Source organism: Chelonia mydas, chromosome 3, assembly GCF_015237465.2.
Source record: "Chelonia mydas isolate rCheMyd1 chromosome 3, rCheMyd1.pri.v2, whole genome shotgun sequence".
Lineage (NCBI taxonomy): Eukaryota > Metazoa > Chordata > Testudines > Cheloniidae > Chelonia > Chelonia mydas.
Window position 1 is genome coordinate 2640188 of NC_057851.1, and position 16776 is coordinate 2656963.

Genomic DNA, 16776 nt, shown 5'->3' on the forward strand with positions numbered 1-16776 from the left:
CATTGGCCACTATCAGAAGACAGAATACTGTGCAAGATGCACCTTTGGGGCTGGTCTACGCTACGTCGTTAGATCAACATTCTCCACATTAAGTCAAACGTATAATGTGCTTGACTACACTACAGAGCCCTTCCCGCCGACCTAAAGGGCTTTTAAAATCGACGCCTACACTCCACCTCAACAAGAGGAGTAGCGCTAGATTCGACCTTCCAGGGTCGAATTAGGGGTAGCGTAGACACAGCACAGCGTATTTTGACTTGTTTGGCCTCTGGGAGGTGTCCCAAAGTGCTCCAATGTGTCCGCTCTGGACAGCGCTTTCAACTCCACTGCACTTCAGCCAGGTAAACAGGAAAAGCCCTGGGAACTTTTGAATTTCATTTCCTGTTTGATCAGCATGGAGAGTTCACCACCACAGCTGACCATGGCTGCCCAGGTACGCAAACGCACTCCAGCGTGCAGCATACAGGAGACCCTGAATCTGATCGCTGTGTGGGGAGAAGAGTCTGTGCAGGCAGAGCTCTGAACCAGCAGAAGAAATGCTGACATCGATGCCAAAATCGCACAGGGCACGGGGGGGAAAAAGGCTACACCAGGGACACACAGCAGAGCCGTGTAAAAATAAGAGTTCAGGCAAGCGTACCAGAAGACAAGGGAGGTGAACAGTCACTCTGGCGCTGAGCCACAAACATGCCACTTCTATGAGCGATTCTAGGCGGGGACCCCAACACTCTCTGTAGAAACCTCCCAGGGGACCCAGGCGGCCTCAGGCAACAATGAGGAGGATATTGTTGATGAGGAAGAGGAGGAGGAGGAGGAGAATGCACAGCAAGCAAGCAGAGGATCCATTCTCCCCAACAGCCAGCACCTTTTCCTAATTCTGGAGCCAATCCCCTCCCAGGACCCACTGGTGCGGGACTGTGATGGCGGGGAAGGCACCTCTGGTGAGTGCACACTTGTAACAACACTACAGGGTTAAATGCAATTGTGGTTAATGTTTAATTTGAGGTAAACAAAAGGGATACAGTGGAAGCCAGTGCAGCCCTGCTCCCCGGAAAAGCCTGTTTAATGTGCCAAGTTTCCATACTAAAAAATTCCCTGGGGGTGCCCTCACACCGCCTATCCTTTCATGTGTGCTTACCATGCCTGCCTGCAAACCGAAATCTGCTGCCCAGCACTCTGCCATGTGTTGTACCTTACTGGAAGGCTCTTTTAAATCACAAAATTTGGCCGAGTACCTCAGGGAATGTATTTACTCCTGTGAATTGTTTCATTCATTGCAACAGTTAACCTTTTGTTTTCAACAATGTATACTTTGCCTTGCAGCTGCAACATTTTCTCTGGGTGCTTTCCTCCACTCCAGCACAAAGGCTGTCCCAGATTAGAAGGCGAAAAAAGAGGACAAGGGAAGACGTTCTGTGATTTGATGCATTCCTCTGAGGCTGACAGGGCCCAGCTGCATGCATGGAGGCTCACACTCTCAGAGAGCATGCACGTCGACCAAGAGGGCAGGAAAGCAAGCAGGAAAGAAGAGCGTAACACGTAAGAGGAGATGTTGCGGCTTATGGGGGAGCAAACAGACATGTTGAGGCATCTGGTTGAGGTGCAGGAAAGGCAGCTAGACCTTAGAGTCCCGCTGCACCCAATGATGAACCAGCTGCCCTCCTCCCCAAGTTCCATATCCTCCTCTCCCAGACGTCCTAGAATGCAGGGGGGGGGGGGGCGGAAAGAGGTGCGTGAGGAGGAGGTGAGAGAGGAAGCTCCGTTATCCCTTGAACTCAACTCCAGGGGATAGTTCATGGAGCAGAAAGTGGTCATTCCCACGGCTTTGATTGCTAGACAGTGCAATTGTAATAAGCTATGTGTCCCTACCCCTCCCTCCCTGTGTTATCAGGCCCTTACCTGGTTATCGCTATTCATTGCTGTCTCTGTTCAGTGTTTGTTAGCATAATAAAAATGCATGAATTGAGTACAAGCGGCTCTTTATTCACTGTGCACACTGTGGTTGGTGGGGGTTTAGTTTACAGGGCAGTATATATGAAGGAGGGGGCAGGCTGGTAAGGAACACACAGAACTGTCACATCAGTGTTGGATCATTAATGAAACTGGTTTTCAAAGGCTCTTGGAGCATGCCTCGATGTGCTCTTCTTATTGCCCTGGTGTCTGGCTGCTCATAATTGGCAGCCAGGCGATCTGCCTCAGTCCCCCGACTCCACCAGAAACTTTTACCCCTGACTTTCACAGAAATTATGTAGAACACAGTAAGCAGCAGCAACAATAGGAGGTCTTTTACTGAGGTCTAACCTAGTGAGTAAACTACGCCAGCGCCCCTTTAGACATCCAAAGGAACAGTCTACCACCATTCTGCACTTGCTCGGCCTATGGTTGAACTGCTCCTCACAGCTGTCCAGGTTGCCTGTGTATGGCTTTATGAGCCACGGGAGCAAGGGGTAGGCTGTACCTCCCAGGATAACTATTGGCATTTCAACATCACCAACGGTAATTTTCTAGTCTGGGAAGAAAGTTCCTTCTTGCAGCTTTCTGAAGAGACTGGAGTTACATGATGCATGCATCTTTAGGGCCTTTCCCAACCATCCTACGTTGATGTCGGTGAAACACCCCTTGTAATCCACCTGTGCTCGCAGCACCATTGAAAAGTGCCCCTTTCGGTTTACGTACTGGCTGCCAAGGTGGTCCGGTCCCAAGATAGGGATATGCATTCCGTCTATCACCCCTTCACAGTTAGGGAACCCCACTGCAGCAAAGCCATCCACTATGACCTGCACATTTCCCAGAGTCACTACCCTTGCTAGCAGAAGCTCACTGATTACCTTGGCTGCTTGGATCACAGCAGCCCCCACAGTAGATTTGCCTACTCTGAATTGATTCCCGACTGATTGCTAGCAGTCAGGCGTTGCAAACTTCCAGAGGGCTATCGCCACTCGCTTCTCAACTGTCAGGACAGGTCTCATTTTGGTATTTCTGTGCTTCAGGGCTGGGGAAAGCAATCAGCAAAGTTTCATGAAAGTGGCCTTACTCATTCGAAAATTATGCAGCCACTGCTCCTCATCCCATACCTACATCACGATGCAGTCCCACCAGTCTGTGCTTGTTTCCCAGGCCCAGAAGCGATGTTCCACTGTGTCAACAAGCCTGGCTGCCACTGTCAGTATGCGCGAATTGCTCCATTCCAGAACAGCTATTTGCATGGCATCGCATTCTTCTGCGTTGCTGCTCCTGGCTAGGCTCTGCAAATACCGCAGGATGATGCACGGGGTGTTTGTGATGCTCACAACAACAATGTACAGCTGAGCGGGGTCCATGCTTGCTATGCTATGGTGTCTGCACAAGTAACCCAGGCGTAGGCACGAAAATGATTGTTTGCCGTTGCTTTCAGCGAGGGAGGAGCCAAGTGCATCATGGGAGGCTGACGATATGTACCCAAAACACTTCACAAAAATGTTTTTGTCCCATCAGGCATTGGGAGCCTAACCCAGAATTCCAATTGGCAGCAGGAACTGTGGGATAACTGCCCACAGTGCATCGCTCCGTGAGTCAATGCTACCCATGGTAGTGGGGATGTGCTCCGCCGATGGAAAGTGCATAGTGGGGACATACACCATCTATTTTGTAAAATCGGAGGCTACAGGTCCATTTTAATAAATTCAACCTAATTTCATAGCGTAGAAAAGCCCTTGGGCTGACCCGGTATGGCCATTCTTATGTTTGCTTTATAAATTTTCCCATCACCACTTTAGTCTGCAGATGCTGGACTCTTTTGGAGCGGGAAGGGAGCGTCACAGTAGAAGAATATGGTTTGCAGTCTGGTGAAGATGCTGCAGTTTGTCATCATCCAATTTCTTTTTGTTAAGTCTTCTTACACTGAACGAACTCCCAGCTGCATTGCTGTGATTGTGTGCATTCACTGAGAAGAAAATTGCTCCATGGTCGAGCACACAAACTACAAAGGGGAGTGGGCAAGACATTGGTGTCCAGGCCCACCCCGTACATCCATTTCTGGGCTGCAGAAAGATGGGGTGGGGAGGTGTAGGGAAATGTTAATAAGACTCTCTGGGATCAGGTCACTGTCTGACTTTCTCGCAACATCTGAGCTCGCCCCCCACCCCCACCCCAGACGGGACTGACGGTATCATGGCTAAGCCCAGGAGGAGGGAGGGCCCCCCAAAAGACAACAAGGCCCCAAACACTTCCACCACAGGGAACTGTTGTCCAACACAGCCCTCTTACACACCCAAGAGCCCACCCTGCGCACAGGGAGAGTCTCCAATGCCTTTAGCCAACATGCTACCTGGCCACTTTATATGGCCCACCTGCCTGGCTGAACTTATCCACTCCCTTACCCACCCAATGGCCCTCCTCCCTGATTGACAGTGTGCCCAGCCAACATCCCCAGGCATCACTGTACCCAGCCACATCCCCTGGGGCCTGTTGCTCTGGCTGACACCATACCCAGCTACCCCACACCACCCCAAGGTCCATTCCCCTGGCTGACACAGTACTGAGTCACCCCCCTCAGTCCCACTCTGCTGGCTGACACCATACCGAGCCCCACACACCCTCAAGACTCTCTCCCCCGGCTGACACCAAACCCTGTCATGCCCACCAGCAGTGGTGAGCTGGAGCCGGTTCGCACTGGTTCGCTAGAACCGGTTGTTAAATTTAGAAGCCCTTTTAGAACTGGTTGTCCCTCGCAGAACAACCGGTTCTAAAAGGGCTTCTAAATTTAACCGGCCAAAAGTGGTGCCTTAGGCGCCGACTCCACGGGTGCTCCAGCTCTGGAACACCCAAGGGGAAAATTTGGTGGGTGCAGAGCACCCACCAGCAGCTCCCCGCCCCACCTCAGCTCACCTCACCTCCGCCTCCGTCTCCTCTCTAAACGCACCACCCCGCTCTGCTTCTCTGCCTCCCTCCCTGGCTTCCCGCGAATCAGCTGTTCGTGCAGGAAGCCGGGATGGGCTGAGAAGCAAGCGGTGGCTTCCCGCTCAGACCCAGGGATGCAGAGCGGAAGTGAGCTCGGGTGGGGGCGGGGGGCGCAGCAGGTAACCTGGGGGGCCGGGGGGGTGCAGGGGAACCGCTCCCCGCCCCAGCTCACCTCCGCCACCCTCGGCCTAAGTAGGAAGCCGTGGCCTGCTTCTCAGACCTCCCCAGCTTCCCACCGAACAGCTAATTTGTGGGAAGCTGGGGGGGGGGGGGGGGGGAGCGGAGCGGGGCCATGGGTTCAGGGGAGGAGGTGGAGCGGAGGTGAGCTGGGGCCGGGCATGGGGAGCTGCCTGTGGGTGCTCTGCAGCCACCAAATTTTCCCCATGGGTGCTCCAATCCCGGAGCACCCAGGGAGTCAGCGCCTAAGGCGCCACTTTTGATGTGATCAGTGGGGGAGCGGCTGCTCCCCCCCAGCTACGCTGCCCCACCCCAGGAGCCAGAGGGACCTGCCGGATGCTTCCTGGGAGCTGCCCCAGGTAAGTACCGCTGGGACTCCCCACCTCGCCCCCCGGCAGGTGCCTCTGCAGTGGCCCACGAGACCCTCCTGTCCGGTTCTGGGGACAGTCAGGGGACAGGGGAGGGGGGTGGATGGGGCAGGAGTCCCGGGAGGCGGGGGTGGGCAACAACCCCTTCGTGGGGTGAGGAGGGAACCCGCTGTTAAGATTTTGGCAGCTTAGCACTGCCCACCAGGGCCTATACCTCTGGCTGATACCGTACCATGCCCCTTTCTCCCGCCGACAGGATTTACTCTTCTGCTGACACTGTACCCTGCCCACACATACATGGTGCGGCCCATTCCCCCAGCTGGCACTGGCCAAGAACACAAGAGCAGCCCCAGCAGAATAAGGAAGATCCAGTCCTCACCCAGTTTATAAATCAGGAGCTCCTGGCACCACACATTGCAGACAAAGCATGGAAGCCTGAGTGCCAGTGGGGAACACAAGGGGGAGGGATGAGCCTGTTTGAGCAGGAGTGGGCCAGCCCAAGGGAACAAGAGGCATCCTAGAGGCAGGATCACCCGTGCCAAGACAACATGGGGGTAGGCACAGGTCAGACAGACAATCAGGCTAGTTCCAGCTGCCTCAGAACAGAGCAACAGGTTTCCACTCCCCCTGGAGTCTCTTTGCAGAGATCAAAGCACTTCTGCAAGGGGCCATGGGAGGCAATCGGGAAGCAGCACAGTTTGAGATGTGTGGTATACAAAAGATTGCTGCACAGCCACATGTGCGCACAGTTTACAGGGAATGCTGCTTGTTCCCTTTTTTGCTTCTTTATACGTATTAAGGCCTGAGAGGTTTCCTGCCTACGCACTGCCAAAAATAAAGTGTGCTGTAGCGTAATGTACCTTATCATAGGGTTGGAAGGAGCCGCAAGGGTCATCTAGTCTAACCCCCTGCCAAGATAGGGGATGTGTTGTGTCTAAACCATCCAAGACAGATGGCTATCCACCCTCTTTTTTTGAAAATCTTCAGTGAAAGAGATTCCATGACTTCTGTAGGTAGTTTATTCCATTGTCCTACTGTTCTTACAGTTAGGACTTTTTCCTGAGATTTAATCTAAATCTGCTATGTTGTAGTTTGAACCCATTGCCTCTTGTTCTGCCCTGTGTGGCAAAAGAGAACAACTTTTCTCTGGTTTGGGATGATTTGTTCTTGGTAAAGCCATGCTGGCTGCTAGCGATCACCCCTTTGTCCTCCAGGTGTTTGCACACAGAATGTTTTATACATGGCTCTAGTCACTTCCCAGCTATTGAAGCCAGGCTGACTGGTTTACAGTTTCCCAGCTCCTCCTTCCCCCCTTTTTAAAGATGGCCACTATGTTAGCTCTTCTTCAGTCTTCCAGGACCTCGCCTGTCATCCATGAGTTTGCAAATATTATTCCCAGTAGTGCTGAGATTTCTTCAGCTAATTCCTTCAGCACCCCGGCTGAATAGCAGCAGGCCCTGCTGACTTGAATTCATTCAAATGAGCAGAAGATCTGACATGTTCTTTACTTAACCCGAATTGCATCTCTTCCCTTTTGTTTTCTATGGTAACTTCATTAGCTGTCTGGTCACTTTATTTTTTGTGTGAAGACTGAAGCAAAGTAAGTATTGAGCAGTTCTGCCTTCTTATCTTCCATTACCAGTTCACATTCTCCATTGAGCAGCGGGCCCACACCATCCCTGATCTTTCTTTTTTGTCTGACATATTTGGAAAACCCCTTCTTGTTGTGTCTAACATTTCTTGCCAGTTGTAATTCATTCCTTGCCTTAGCTTTCCTGACTTTGTCCCAACATGTTCATGCATTTCCCATGTATACATCCTTAGTGACATGCCCCTCCTTCCATTTTCTCTATGGATCCCTTTTGCTTTTTAGATAGCTAAAAAGCTCCTGGTGCAGACATATTGGTCTCCTGTGCTTCTTATCTTTCCTCTGCATCAGAGTAACTTGATGGTGAGCCTCTAATATTAGAGCCTTTTGCCCCCTTTGACTCCTTTTCTTCCTAATTGGTCTTTCCATGGGATCTTGCCTACTATTTCTCCTTTCCATAGGATCTTGAATTCCATCAGATCATGATCACTTCCTCCCAAGTTCCTGGAGGAAGTGATCATGATCGCATAGAATCCTGGAGAGCTAATGAAATAGGCACACCACAAGAGAGGGAAAGTTGAGCAGTTGAGAGAAGGGATTTTAGTCAAAACTCATCTGCACACAGAAGGTGAACTGGTTTAACAGCCCTTACCTCTTGTCCCTTAATTGAAGGAGTAACCATCCAAAGCCTGCAAGACAGGTCTTCCAGAAACACCAGGAAAGACTACAGTTGACCTTGCTGATGTCTCAGAGGCAGGTTCTCAGTCTGGGAGCTTTGACCACCCTGTTCTTTCCATATTGCTAAATAGCAAGAGAGATCTACAGTGGTCTAGACATGTTAAAGGCTGTAATGGGATATAAAAGGTTGAGAACCTTGCTCTAGGGGTTGACAACAAGCAGGAAAAAGCTTTAAAGGAAACCCCACTCATACTTTTATGCTTTCTTTATCCATCAGAAAGAAACAAGAGGGGGCACAAGCCCAATTTAAGAAAGAAATACTTAGCAGGTCACCTTTTACATTACCAACCTGTTTGAATTCAACAAGTCAATGAGTCAGACGTCTGAAGCTTGATGGACATTGATAAAGCAAATTAACATATGGAAAGGTCAGATATGGAGTATAACAAAACCTATGCAGAAACAGAGTTTGCAATATAATCTTGCAAGAGTCAGTTATACACCATGCCCTTCAGTGATAACTGAGACACCCTTGAGAATCCTAGCGTGAAGTCCTGGTCACCTCTTTACTTAGTCTTGCATTTCTGTTTATTCAGTACTTACCCCAACTAGCTGATTATCGTTTCCACATTTTATCTTCTAGCCAGGGTATGGTTAACACAGGACTTCATGGATGACACCAGAGCTACCTTGATTTATCAGAAAAGGGGTGATGAAAGCTGCAGCTTCTTCTAACCCCATCTGTGTACACACATAGTAGGGGGACAGTCTAGATTGCCACATGTCAGGTCACCCTTGGTCTATGCAATTGAATCCTGAAGTTGCTTCTGAATTGCCATTCTGGCAGGATGAAGCAATACAACTGTATACCAGAAGCAAACTCACATCTCCAACACAGTTACCTAGATAATGAAGCTAGCTTGACACCTCTATTTCTAAGACACAGATTTAGTCACCTCTCTGTTAGAGGTACCATGCTTTACAAAGGGAGGGCAAGCTTTTACCAGCTGCTGGCTTGCTTTGCTACTCTTTATCATGATTCCCATGCCTCTTTTTTCAAAAAACAAAACACAGAAAACAAACAAACCCAACAATCCTTCGAACACAGATACTCAGAACAATTTACATGAGAACTGGGTTAGAGCAGAATGCTACGGGTAAAGGGAAAAGGCAGATGACCCTTACACATGCACGCTCTCCATAGCTCTTTTTGGCTGTGATCTGGAGTTCAACTATCAAGGGGGTGGAAAGGAGAAAATGAAAGAAGGAAAATAAAATGCACCCTCAATTCCCTCAAACAAAAAAAAACCCCACTGTCCCTCAATCAGACCCCAGAAATGCACCAACATGCAATGCCTGACAGGCACACTCGGCCTCCCCCTGGAGGCTGCAGACCTCAGCTCTTCTTCGGATGCTAGTCTCCTTTGCTTTGTTCACACTAGTGGTAGCAATGGTAGGAACCCACCTGTAAACAGGTCTCCAGGAAGCTATGTAATCACTGCATTGTACAGAGCCATTCTGGAGAATGTTCGTTTACATGGTGCCTAAAATACCAGCATCTGCCTGGAGCCCTGTTTAGACTTGGGCTCCCACCCCAGTGCTGCCATCGTTGGAGCTAAACTTGTGGTCGCAATTTTTTGAAATTTTAGGAGAAGTTTCTTATGGTAGACACAGCACCTTTAGCTGGCAACTAAGTCTTCTAGAGTGACAGAACTGCAACATTATTGGAGAGATGTAAGAAGAGATTCAATGAGTTGTTAGTGGGAACGAAGTAGTAAGCAGGTCTGTGAAACACAGGAGTTGAAAATGCAGGACAAACTGGTCTTTTCTGACCCAGGCATGGACCAGGAACCCATGGCGCAAGGAGCTCTATAAACACAGAACAAAAAGACGGTCCCTGCCCCACAACGCTTACAATCTAAGTAAGAGACAAGAGACAACAGATGGACATAGAAAGACAAGGGAGTACAGATGAACAACCAGACAGCGTTGGTCAGTATGGTAGGAAGTGGTCTCAGCATAGCAGCAACCTAGCCACTGTCACTTTTTTTTTTTTTTTTTTTTTTTTTAAAAACTTGCATCACAGCAAAGGAGAGTTTTGAGGAAAGATCTGAAAGTGGATAAAGAGGTAACTTTGTGGATGTGTAAGGGGAGCAGCTCCCCAAGCATGATGGAGCAGCATGCAAGAAAGCATGAAAATGCTTGTTTGTAAAATTAACACACGGGCAATGGAGACTTGCATCATCAACTGATTTGAAGTGAGCCCATTGACAGCTCGATAGCGAACAAGAGATGACAGGTAGGCTGGGGATTGACTGTGAAGGTCCCTGAAGTGAATATAAGCAGCTTCTCTTTGATGCAATAGAGAAGGGGAAGCCAGTGGAGGGATTCAAAGAGAGGGGTGACATGGTCAAAGCAACATATTTATACAGTATAGGAACTAGCTCACTGATTTGACTCCTCTCCACCCCTCACCCCCCACATAGAGAGAGCTACTTGGGCCCAATCTACCAGGAGTACCTAACACATGCAGTGTGCAAGCTATGCACAGATGAAATTGAAGTTCTTAGGGTAGCATTATTTCAAACTAATTGTTGTAGGAGCTGCTGTGTTTAAATGTGGAGATTTACCAAGAGGTACATGAAGTTCAGACAGCTCTGGAACAAGAGGCTTCAGAACAAAGTTGTTAAAATACATGAATAAAATTATATTAAAAAATACTCTTAACATACGCACGGGTTTGGCTGTTAAAACCACAGCATGGCTAAAATGGGAGATTTTTGTAGCAGACAGTACGTATCTACAGAACAGAGTAAACCATTTCATAACATTCTAGTTCTGCAAATTATATCAGGGCCAGGGGGAAATATGAAGCTCCTTTGTACTAAAACTGTAGAGATCACACTTCTGTTTTATTATGAGTGTAAAATACCCATTGCCTTAGATACTCTCCATCTTCTTGACTGCTTTCTAGCCACATCCAGTGCCTAGAAGCATTTCAGAGTACAGCTATGATTTTGCAGTCATAGGCTGCAGCATAAACTATTCTTCATAGCTTGCTTCTAGCTCATGATACTTTTCTTCAGCTCAGATTTTGGGTTACAACAGAAAGTCCTAGTGCAACCAGATCAAAAAGTTTAATTTGTGCAAACTGGCATCCTGTGATTGGAATTTGGCTGCTGTTACCTTTCTTAAGACCATAACAGGCCAGATCCAGATAAAAGCTAGGAAGAATAATAGTTACCAGAGAGCTGGTGGTAACAAAGAGGATCTAAAGTCTAGCTCTAATTTGCACTTGGAAGATGCAAGACAGCGTAAGATATAATCTTGTGTGTACCACTAGGAACTGGTTCCATTCATCCTGGTCATCTAAGGTGTCCTCTCAAGGGATGACTGGTGTAACGGAAAAATGGGGTAAAGGAAAAATGAGCATGGAATTTATCATACTCAAGGAAAGATGAGAAGTCATTTGCATCTGTTTCAATGTCCTTGGGACAATGAATGTTGACGGCGGCCTTAGCATCTGAGTTAAAGCACAATCTGTTTTTAGACTGGAAGTGGGGGAAGTTGAGGATCTGATTTTCAGAGGTGATGGGAAAAGGTATCACCTCAGTCCCATTCATACCAGGAACCAAATAAATCCTGTATTCTCTACCTGTCAGTAGATGTAGCTGGGTTCCTCTGAGGGAAATGAAGTAGCAGAAATGCTGAGCACCCTGTTCTGAGTAAATTCAGAGGGAACAAGTCACCAGCTACTTCATACTGGGCGTTTGAGTCAGTCACACTGAATCAAACCAGCCAGTGGTCCATTCAGTCTCATATCCTGCCTATGTCAGCGACAACACCCAGATGCTTCAGAGGAAGGTGCAAAATCCCTGTGTTGTACAACTAAGGGAAAGTTTAATATGGGAAAGTTTCTTGCCAAGCCCAAGCAATTAGATTTCATGCTTCAGGGTGTGAACTAAGTGTTGTCTTTTATCATTGGCCTCAGTGCCGCAGTATGCCCAGGCTGAAGAAACATTACATTAGGTAGCAAAATTGCTCCTCCCTTGAAGCAAGGATTAGATTTCTTAAAATAGAGGTTTTATTTGAGTCTTGGTAACCTTATTCTGGGCACTAAACTTAGCTTCCTTGTTTAAGATTCTTGTATTTTTAAGGCCAGTAGAGACCATTCAATCATCTAGTCCAGGGGTAGGCAAATTTTTTGGCCTGAGAGCCACATCGGGTTTCCGAAATTGTATGGAGGGCCGGTTAGGGGAGGCTGTGCCTCCCCAAACAGCCAGGCATGGCCCAGCCCCCGACTCCCCCCTGCTTCTCGCCCCCTGACGGCCCCCCGGGACCCCTACCCCATCCACCCCCCTCCCCTCGCTCCCTGTCCCCTGACCACCCTGGACCTCTCACCCCGACTGCCCCCCCATCCAACCCCTCCTCTCATTCCTGACTGCCCCCCCAGACTCCTGCCCCATCCAACCACCCTTTCTTCCTGTGCCCTGACTGCCCCCGGAACCCCTGCCCCTGACTGCCCCCCCAAGACCCTGCCCCCATTCAACCCCCCCCTCCTTCCTGACCGCCCCCGAGACCTCTGCCTCCATTCAACCCCCGTTCCCTGCCCTCTGACCGCCCCCGACCCCATCCACCACCCCGAACTCCCCCGCCCTCTATCCAGCCCCCTTGCTCCCTGCCCCCTTACTGTGCTGCCTGGAGCGCTGATGGCTGGCGGTGCTACAGCCACGCCGCCCAGAGCACCAGGACAGGCAGGAGCTCACAGCCTCGCCGCCCAGAGCATGGCACCAGCGGCGCAGTGAGCTGAAGCTGCGGGGGAGGGGGAACAGCAGGGGAGGGGCCGGGGGCTAGCCTCCCGGGCCAGGAGCTCAGGGGCCAGGCAGGAGGGTCCCGCGGGCCACAGTTTGCCCACCTGTGACCTACTCTGACCTCCTATACAAACACAGACCATTAAAATCCATCCAGTTATCCCTGTATTATGCCCAATAACTGGTGCCCCATTTCATCCCAGGCAGTGTTGGGGGTTCAGATGGAGCCAGTAGAGGTGGCAATGTTATCTGGATCCCTCTCTCTGGCCCGGTCTGGTCAGGACATCCCTCAGGATTAGGATGAAGAAGGTCTGGGGTTGCAGAAAATGGTGGGTGTGGCAACCATGATGGTCAAGCTTGCTCCAGTAGCCCCCGCCTATTCTTCCATATTCCCCCCACCCACCACCCTGAAATGTCTTTCTTTTAAGACCCAAAAAGGAAGTGATGGGTGGAATAGCCCATCCCTGCATTATATTTTGTCCCCCCTTTAGGCCTAATATCCAACACATCAATTCTGGTTCATTGATTTCTGGTTCCATATCTTTTGTTTTTAAGAAACATGGTTGCAACATTGTCCTTGAGGTATATTAACATGGCCTTTTTTGCTTCTCTGTATGGTTTTCTTGCACCTGTTTATAACATTTATTACTGAAAACGTTTTCCATCAACATTTGTTATATGTTGCTGTAATATCTTATGAACTTTTATATACTTTTTACAATTGAGCTCGCAATTAGGGTAAATCTGTAGGCCCAATTATCACAACAAACACACACTCCTTACCATTGCTATGCTGCAATGAAGTTATGCTCCTTATTCCTCATTAGAGCCACTGGCCACAGAACTGCATTTTCTGGAATGAACCGAGTCCCATGGCACTTAATACACCAAAATCAATAAAGACATAACCCCTTTGCTGAAGATCCAGACAATACCTCTCAAAATGATTCAACAGCAGATAAAAAAAACAGCTAGCAAAGAAAGATCAGCCATTGCATTTACACTGAAACTAGTTACTGTAGTTCTTCCACAAACTGATTTGTTTCAGTTCACTTTTGCTGACCCATTTCTTTCTAAGAATATGTAAGGCACATGTTTCAGCACATCCACGCTTGAGACAACACTGCACGTGAAACAACAAGTCTGGGACTAAGACTGGAAAAACTTTTATGAAAGGAACAGAATGCAGATATGGCACAGTCCATTCAGTGTCTAGAACGTAATCACATGTGGTAGGATGAGAAAAGAATATTGTAAAATAAGGTTGCATAACACGGGCGTGAAAAAAGAAAAAGGAAAGAGGGGGAAATGGTGTGTCAGATATGAACAGCAAATGGAACCCAAAAACTCTATTTAAAAAGACAGATGAAAAGCTATCTTTCAAAAACAATCCTTACCTATGTTACTAACACCTCCTTTCTTAATTAAAATTGAATTAAAAAAAAACAGTATTGTTATCTTTCTGCATTTCACTTTGCTTGGACAAAGAATATTGAGAGGCAGCATTATTTGGGGAAATAGCACAGACTCAAGAGTAACACATGGTCCACACTACTAAGCAGGACCAGCTTGCCTAAACAGGCTAGGCAGGTGGGTAGTTGTGATCAGAACGCTGATTGCCTGAGAACTGCACACCCAGATCGTCTGAACTAAAAAATTCTATTATTTTTGTTACCCCGTCCTACCCTTCCGTCCCCCCACCTCACATTTTTAGATGCAGGCTCTTTGGGGCACGAGTATCATTTACCAAATGCTTGTCCGGTGCTTAGCACACTGGAGCCTCAGCCTGGATGAGAGTTCTAGACACGACCACAATATATAGTCTCTGCTGCTTATGATTCCATAGCATGGTATATTTCAGTTCACAGAAGGAGCTGCAATGGCGCCATGAAGTGGAGAAAACATCAGGTTTAGGAGAAAACAGATGGTAAAACATGATATTTCCTCCACTTACCTTCATTGAGCCATTGTAGCGGCTCTTGACAGTGGAAACAGGAATTGCTTGTGATATCACCAGCAGCATTGGACTCCAATGACTTTGCTGGGAGAAAAAATGACAGTCAAGGGACAATTAAGTTTTCTTTAATTTGTGTGTAATTACTGACAAGGTACATAAATCAATTTTTAACAAAATATTGAACACATAATAAGTTAGGCAATGTCCAAGCTTTAAATAGGGTCCAGTATCATGGGACATGGCGAGACAGAAAAACACTGCACATGGGTGCTGGAACTAGGGGCACGGGGGCTGCTGCTGCACCCCCTGGATCGAAGAGGATTCCATCATAACAGAGTTTATGGTTTGGTTCAATGGCTCTCAGCACCCCACCACTATAAAAATTGTTCCAGCACCCCTAACACTACAGCAGGGCCAGTCCAAATGCTTTTTGGACTGGTAAGCAGGACAATTTTCAGCCCCAGATTTTCAGCACCACCACTACTCACCGGCATTACCACCGCTCACCAGCAGCTGGAATTCCCCGTCTCACCCAGTGAGGCTGGAATTTAAAGGCATTGTCTTCCTGCATGCAGGGGATAGGGGAGGAAGGTTGGTGTCTGCTTGCACTGGGGAGGATGTATATCTGCTTGTGGTCTGGGCTTGTAGCATAACATGCTAGCCTGTGACTCAGACAGAGCTCCCAAACACAAACTGCTACATGCAGATGCCTTTCCAGGAAATGCTATCTTGAGCATGGTGCAACATGAAGGAAACATTCCTTCATCTGGTGAACTCAGACATGAACAAGATAGGGGAAAGCATGCTTTTCATGCAGTTTTTCTTTAGCAAGCAACAGGTGGTCTGTACCAGTCTCAGTGCTTTTTGCAGACACTTTTAGGCCTAACACATGGCAAAGTCACTTCTGAAGGGGCAAATTACCTTTCCTTTTCCATCTGCTTTTCTTCCTGTCTTTGTTACTGCCACCATCACTGCTACTACTGCTGCTGCTGCTGTTCTCCGAGCTTTGAGAGTCTGACTGTGCGTCACTGCTCTCTTCTGAGCCATCAGACAGCTCTTTTAATCCGTCTGGAACATCCTTCTGCAAATGAAAGAAAAACAGGCGGAGTCAATGTGACCTACTCCAATTCCATGAAAAAATGTACGGGAAACCAAAAGAACCTCAAAGGAAAAGAGTTTCAGTATTATTTACTAAGCACTGACAGTGGTTTCTTCTATGCAGCAGAGTGATGTCAGAGACAATCTGCTTCTCTGGCTTCTCACACCCCCACCTGGCCCTGTAACAACTCATACAAAACGCTGCCACTAAACTCCTCTGTCTTGCCTGTCACTCATCAGGCCATCCCTTTATATTTTCCTGTCACCACATTCAATTGCTCTGCCTTCCTTACATTGCTCTGCCTGTCACTGTCTCATTCCAACATCCCCACCTGCCACCTTGCTCACCAACACCACTAACCTTAACTATTTATTACCTTCCCTTCTGCAGATGTAAGCCTCTCTTGAACAAGTTGTTTATGGGTTGTACTCCTGCTCCCTAACCACTATGTCTGGCCTTAGATTGTGAACTTCCCTGGGAAAGGGGCCATTTCTTGTCTGTTTGAAAGCACCTAGCCCAGGATAATAAATCTTCCTCCACCACCCAACCACAACAAACAAACCACACAATATAATCATTCTGTTATTATTTATATAACATCAAAAGTGTGCAAAGTGCTTTACAAACAACTTGGAAGAGGACATTATCCCTTCCCCTGATGAACTTAGAATCCAAAGAGATTACTAAAGAAGTGGGTTTTTTACCCACAGAAGCTAATGCCCAAATAAATCTGTTAGTCTTTAAGGTGCCACCGGACTCCTTGTTGTTTTTGTGGAAACAGACTAACACAGCTACCCCCTCATACTTGACACCAAAAGAAGAATAGCGGATGAGCCATAAAAAGTAATTGATTAAGATGGGGGATTTAGCACAATTCTTTCACATTTTTTCCGGGGGAGAGGGGATCATTTTGCATGGGACTATTTTTTAAAATCCATATTCCTTCCTATCCAGATGTCAACTCCCATATCCAATCAAACACTGATGCCAGCCTTCAGTGCCCACTTCAATTTTTAAACAACCACCTTTCATGTAGTCTCCCAGGCTGCCTCTTACACTTGGCAGAAGCTCCTCATAAATATCCACAAAGCCACCTCATTATCCTCCTTTAAATCCCTCCTCAAACTCTCTTTTGCAGTGATGCCTATTAAAAAACAACT

The 16776-nt window shown here is 47.9% G+C and overlaps 1 protein-coding gene across 17 annotated transcripts in view; it reads right to left on the minus strand.

Moving 5' to 3' along the window:
• Nucleotides 1-16776, minus strand: part of ASXL2 (ASXL transcriptional regulator 2) — a 241609-nt gene that overhangs the window by 116864 nt on the left and 107969 nt on the right. For 11 of the 17 annotated variants that reach the window (XM_043542005.1, XM_037893710.2, XM_037893712.2 and 8 more), the window contains 2 exons: nucleotides 15439-15598; nucleotides 14515-14601 (listed from right to left, as the gene is read on the minus strand). In XM_043542005.1, the coding sequence (XP_043397940.1) occupies nucleotides 14515-14601; nucleotides 15439-15598 (247 nt within the window). Of the gene's footprint in view, nucleotides 1-14514; nucleotides 14602-15005; nucleotides 15083-15438; nucleotides 15599-16776 lie in introns of those variants that run through there. The other 6 variants (XM_043542007.1, XM_043542006.1, XM_037893721.2 and 3 more) reach the window with 3 other exon arrangements.